At 40.4% G+C, this 6182-nt stretch overlaps 1 protein-coding gene across 1 annotated transcript; it reads right to left on the bottom strand.

Annotated features, from left to right (window-relative positions):
• Positions 1-328: 328 nt before the first annotated feature.
• LOC136711335 (serine/threonine-protein kinase pim-3-like) lies at positions 329-5979 on the bottom strand. Its single transcript, XM_066687496.1, has 4 exons — positions 5881-5979; positions 3259-3637; positions 807-983; positions 329-420 (listed from the first exon to the last, which is right to left on the bottom strand). Exons 1-4 carry the CDS (start codon positions 5977-5979, stop codon positions 329-331), a joined length of 747 nt encoding a protein of 248 aa, XP_066543593.1.
• Positions 5980-6182: the final 203 nt, after the last annotated feature.

Here is a 6182-nt window from a genome sequence, read left to right on the forward strand (position 1 = left end):
CAAGCATTAAATAACAATTAATGCAAATATCTGTAAAATACATTTCACAATCTAAAATGCAAACAAAGTAATGTAGATAAGAATGCACATATCATATGTCATGAGAACAAAACCTTTAAAAAACACACCACTTATGATCATTGGTAGACCAATTTAAATTTCTAATCAAGCAACTTGTGTTGCTTAGCAAACTTAAATTTGATTAGCATAAACTGCAATGCAAATTTGAGACGACAAAATGTACGTTGTTGTGAGGATGGCATTTTCTAGTGCAGTTGTCTTATTCTCGGTAGGGTGTCTGAGGTGAGGCTGAGGAAGCTGTTCCAGCTCATGCCATCCACGGATGGAGCAGGATCTCCTCCAGGGTCAGCCGACTGGCAGCAGAGACGTTACAGCAGCTGCGGATCAGGTCATAGCAATCTGTCAGCAGGGAAACAAGGGTCTCAGCTCTGGCCAAGAGGAGCCTTCGAATATCAGAGTCACCTCTGTCTGACATCAGGTGAGCTGCACTGCTGTTATTAGTCAGGCAGGTATTTCTTTGCCATTGAGATCATGCACATTGTGGAGCAGGGGATTAAATATACCAAAATCAGAGAAGAAAACGCATTCTACTAAATTTAAAATGATCTTAACTCGCACACAATGGTCGGGGGGGCGGGTTTACTTTGACAGCAGTTACAATGTTTGTTTAGGGTTGACCTGTATTGTATAACAGTGCCATGGGGAGTGTCTTCACAGGCCGTGAATATATTGCTTGTCACTCGGCATGGGGTCAGTTAAACAAAATCCGTCTTGGCACCCCTCACCTCTTGAGAGCCGACTGGGGAAAGAGAGCCTTCCCTGTATAATCGCGGTGCCATCGCAGAAAGGGTACGAGCCGCACAACAGGACATAGAGGAGAACGCCCACTGACCACACTGTGGCAGGAAGCGCCCGGTACTGTCCAAAGCACATTGTCTCCGGGGCCAAGAACTCTAGAGTGCCTAGGAGAAGAAGTTAGGAGTTCGGTAAAGGAAGAGCTGACACTCTAGAGCAGGGGTATCAAACTCATATTAGGTAGTGGGCCGGATTTGTTCAAATGAGACCTCCTGTGGGCCGGATTTTTTTTTGCTAAAATCAGTTTGACTCTACACATGGATATTTAGGCTGCTTGTGGATTTATTATTTGAAATAATTCAAGAAGGCCTACAGATACCAATCAATGCATTGTTGGCACATGAAAAAACACGCAGTGTTATTATATAAAGCAAAAGAGAGAACTGCAACAAATTCATGTTGAACAGAAAGCATTTTCCTATGTAACATTGACAAGAACACATTTTAAGTAGAAGAGAGAAGTGCAACAAATAGCCGATCATAAGTGCCATAGAAAGCATGTTTTCTATTAATGTTCACTATTAATAATTACATATTGTGTTTGAATATCTGTGTTATTTATTAATTATACATTTGAAGGAATGCAGGTTATAGTTATAAAACACCAAATGTCTGTCCAGAATAGCTGTACCAATCAATCAGAAATTGCATGTTGGCACATGAAAACACCAAAATGTAAAATTACAAGAAGTAGAAGAGAGAAGTGTAACAAAAGTGCCACAGAAAGCATGTCATACAACTATTAACAACAACAATTACATATTATGTTTGAATATCTGAGTAATTAATTAACTATACATTTGTCCATAATGGCTGGTTCAGATACCGTGGTTAATGCAGCTGCCCTGTGATCAGTAGATTTATAATCCAGTGCACTATAGGGAGGCTGTGACATTTCCACTTGCTGGTTTGAGCTCAGATTTGAGCTGATACAGTGATTACCCGAAAATAAACATGGATTCGAAACGGAGACTGAAGAGAGCTTGTTTTGGAAATGCTGTGTATATGAACATGACTGATTCAGGGGCATCAGTGATACTGGGAATGACAGATCATTCGTGGGTTTGTGCCAGTGGAGTGAAAACATTGCGAGTGAAATGCCAGGTCCAAATGGCACAGAGTGCTTTTACTCTACTGATCAATACGCGATTGCTACTGCACGTAGTACAGAGTGCAATAGCGCAGGCATATAACACGCAAAATAATGATTCACGGACATTATCAGCAGAGGATCAATTATTACGATGCTATATATTCATGGAGTAAAATTGTTCACCTGGAGAGGGCTGTCAAAATGCAGTGTGAGGTACGAGCTCATGCAGGTAAAGTGCAGAAACGTGTCCTGTATGGCCTGTCCCGAGCTCTCAGGTATGCGGGCTAAATATATAGTAAATAGTTTATTGAAATACAATGCTACAGTGAATACAAGAACTTTATGTTGAAAACAAAGTTTACATGGTGTTGAAAATGTTTACTTTAGTGTACAATTATGTTTTGATAATGCAATAGTTATTTATATATTGCTTTTGAGCATTATTCCAATATTTGCACTTTTTTCATTCCCTTATTCTATACCGTTTTTGAGCTTTTTGCTTCTTGTAGGCTATATAGTTATTTATATTTTGACTGCAGTGTGCGCGTTTAGAAAAAAAAAAGTCTATAGATGTTATTTATAGTTATTTATAGAAATAATGAATGTTTTATGGTCATATTTCAATTTAAATACTCTATTTGTGCTATGTAAATGTAAATGTTGGATTTGATATTCATGAAGAAAAAAGTTGAGTTTTTTACATGATGGTTTGCCTGTTAAAGGGCCATCATTAAAAATGACCGGCTTTGGCGCTTGTAGGTAGTTCGAAATGTCGGAGCTTCTAGTGTTAATTAATGTATCATATTATAGAAACCTCTTACTTTGCTTATTACATATAGTTGATACTGTTTTTTTGTTTGTTTCTTTGGGCCGGATGAAACTTGCTGGCGGGCCGGTCTGGACCGCGGGCCGTATCTTTGACATCCCTGCTCTAGAGAGAGTCCGTGGCTCGAGTTACCATAGCTAAGCTAAGAAAGACAAAATTATTGTATATCAAATGTATGCTATATATTCAGAATATTTTCATACTGTTTACTAGACACATGTGTTTTTATTCCATGAACATGTGGAAACTCATCCCTGTGAGGCAGCAAGAAGATTCTGAAGAATCATAATGCCAGCGATGATTGATTGTTATTAAAACGTGCTCAATTCCAATAAGATCCCCAAACACTGCGGATGTCTGGTCTTCACGTATGAAGTGCCTTGTAAGACTGATCTCAGGGCATCGAGCCATTTCTCTGGTGGCATCCATGCCTTCTGTGTGTGAACATTGTGCTGCTGCTCACCGGCCTGGTCTGTGTAGAAACGCTCCCGCAGGCGACTCGCCAGTCCCAAGTCAATGAGTTTGAGGCTGTGGCTGATGGTCTCCACCAGGATGTTCTCCATCTTGAGGTCCCGATGGACCACTCCATGGGCGTGGCAGTGCTGAAGCGCCTGCACCACCTGCCGTAGGAAGTCCTTGGCCATGGGCTCCTCTAGGTAGCTGCCCTTCTGCTTCACAAAGTCGAAGAGGTCTATGCAGGGCTCAGGCCGCTCCAGCACCAGCAGGCAGGACTCGGGCTGAGTGAACGAATCCAGCAGCCCGACCACACAGGGGCAGAACGGGACAGCAGACACCTGCTGATGGAGTGCAACCTCCAAGGGCACTGGGTCCCTCTGCTGAGGCTGGAGAAGAGAGATAGGCAGGATAGCATGTATATCAAATAATAACTATAATCATCGTCATCATAATAATAATGAAAGTGCACTGTTTAAACTACAGACAACTGGCAGACTCCGTCAAGTTTCACAGGGAATTCCTCCTTTCAAATTTTGTCCCTGCTAAAACGGGAATGGCAGTGCAGTTCTTTCCTCCTCTACCTTTTGACACATGTAGCGATTGATCGTATCGGGACAATATGGCAAAAAAGTATTATATGGGCTATTGGCCAATTGCTTTAAAATGGCCGATTATTTTTGTCTGATGGTGCAGCTTTTATTGTGTCTAACTAAGCATCTGATTTGTTCTATTCTAGTCGTGTACTTTGTACAGAATATGAATGACGCACATGAACTGCAATGTAGTTCCCCCTCGACCTGCTCTCGTTCTATAGGTCAAGAAATAAAGGAAAAAAATCGAATATTGGTATCGGCCCAGAATTTTCATATTGGTGCATCCTTACTTTTGACTTCACCAAACACTGTCTTGTTCAGTGGCTGGAGGATGTGGGTGAGGGGAGATGGGAGCCGGAGAAGCACAACCCCATTTTCTCTGGCCTTGGTCGCAAGTGCCTGGGAAATATCTGAAGCATGACTGTCAAAAATGTAAACTATCGGCAGTCCCATGTGAAAGATCTTTGACAAAAACAGCTTCTCAAAATACTCTTAAAAATTATTTTTCTCTGTCCATCCGTGATCCGCACGAAATTCACAAAGCTTCCAAAATGTTATTGCAGTCCCTAGAAGTTTGTCTCTGCCTACTCATTTTGTCCCCATAATGAAAATAAGATAAGTATTTAAGTTCATGAATTAATAGGATGTATTCTGAGTAATATTAATTAATTTAAGGCTTTTTTAATATGAGGTACAATGGATTCTGGGCTTACTGAGTTTACAACAGTGGTCCATGTGAAATTAACCTCAATAATTTTATATTGAGTAAATGTAAATGTTTAATTTATTATAAAGATATTACATGTTTACATTATTTTTTACAACTTAGACCATGTTTATTATTGTTGAACAAATTCAATACTTATTCTGCTTTAAAGCCATATGCCAATAGGCTTTTCAAGGTCGCTGTTCCTTTTAAGCCCATATGACAAAAACAATTACCTTTTAAGATTATAATAAAACAATATTCAATGTTCTATCAATTATCTGAAGAAGCTTCTAAAATGTTTTGATTTACTATGATCATCAACAGTTTTTCTCAATCAGTTGTTCTACTGCATCTATATGTGTGACCATCACTCTGAGAGTGTCCCGCACTCGCTCAAGAAACTCATGCAGTCTATATTTTCAAATACATAATAGTACATACATAATACAAAGCAAATTCATCATACAAGGTTTAAATTGATGTATTAATCTCTTAATTTTACAATTCTTCTCAATATTTACCAAGTTTGGTCACCAAATTCCAAAAAATGGCTTCTTGGGAGGGCGCCTCATAAAGCAAGGTTTTGGGGGTGACTTTTATAAATGCTGCTGAACAGTGGCAGGACAAATTCGTACATAATTCAAGAACAAAAAAATGTGATTGGCTCAACAAAAAGTAATATGACAGTAACAACATAGTGCATTTGCTGTGATACAGATCATCCTTCTAAAATGTCCTGTCTTTTCTGTATTTCAAAATAAAAGAGCAAGTAGGCTGATATAGTATGTGGGCTTAATTGGGTCACTTCCCCTAATGTTACCCCACCACCTCTTCAATTTTGCCTGTCCCTCCTAAACTGTGTGTATCCTTTCAACTTATTCATCCCCATCATGTTTTGTAAGCCATGTTTCTGCCACTCCTACAACATCAGTCACACGCCAGCACTGTGGCTTCTAGGTTTAACATCTTGTTCCTTATTCTCCTGGCATTGAGGTACAAACACTTCAGGACTTTCCTACTAGCAGTTTCCTGTTGTTTTCTTTCCTTAGTGGAACATGTCCCATTGTCAGAGCTCCCTGCCCCCCTGGTCCCTAGTTTAAAAGATTCTCAATTACTCTCCACATACGCTCTCCCAATGCATTAGCTCATTTCTGTTTAGATGTAGACCATTTGTACAGGTCCCATCTATCTCAGAGGAAAGACCAATGCTCCATACATCTAAAACCCTCTTCCTACACCAATATTTCAACCACGTGTTAAACTTTCTAATCTTTGCCTGTCTCCCTGGCCATGCATGTGGTACCGGAAGTATTTTTGAGAAAACTACCTTGGAGGTTCTGTGGATTCCACCCCCAGCTTTGGCCAGTAGCCCGTCTACTAGTTTAGGGAGATCTGCAACCTGAGCACCAGGCGGGCAAGATCCCATGTTGGTCTCCTTATCACTAGAACACACTGTGTGATCTACACCTCTAAGAATCAAGTCTCCTACTATAACTAACTAACTCCTTGTTCTGAGGGTAGTGGACACCGTGGTGCTCCGGGCAATTCTAGCTCTTGGGATGTCTCTAGGGGTTGTGCGCACCCTTTTCTGCGATTACGACCTACTGTAACCCATCAGTTCTGTACACT

The sequence above is a fragment of the Amia ocellicauda genome, chromosome 16, assembly GCF_036373705.1.
Source record: "Amia ocellicauda isolate fAmiCal2 chromosome 16, fAmiCal2.hap1, whole genome shotgun sequence".
Taxonomy (NCBI): domain Eukaryota; kingdom Metazoa; phylum Chordata; class Actinopteri; order Amiiformes; family Amiidae; genus Amia; species Amia ocellicauda.

Coding starts and splice junctions, on each gene's coding strand:
- LOC136711335 (XM_066687496.1), bottom strand. CDS start 5,979: ATGGGATCTTGCCCGCCTGGTGCTCAGGTTGCAGATCTCCCTAAACTA. Junction 984..3,258: donor TTTCTACACAGACCAGGCCG/GTGAGCAGCAGC, acceptor TTCTTCTCCTAG/GCACTCTAGAGTTCTTGGCC. Junction 421..806: donor CCCCAGTCGGCTCTCAAGAG/GTGAGGGGTGCC, acceptor CCCTGCTGACAG/ATTGCTATGACCTGATCCGC.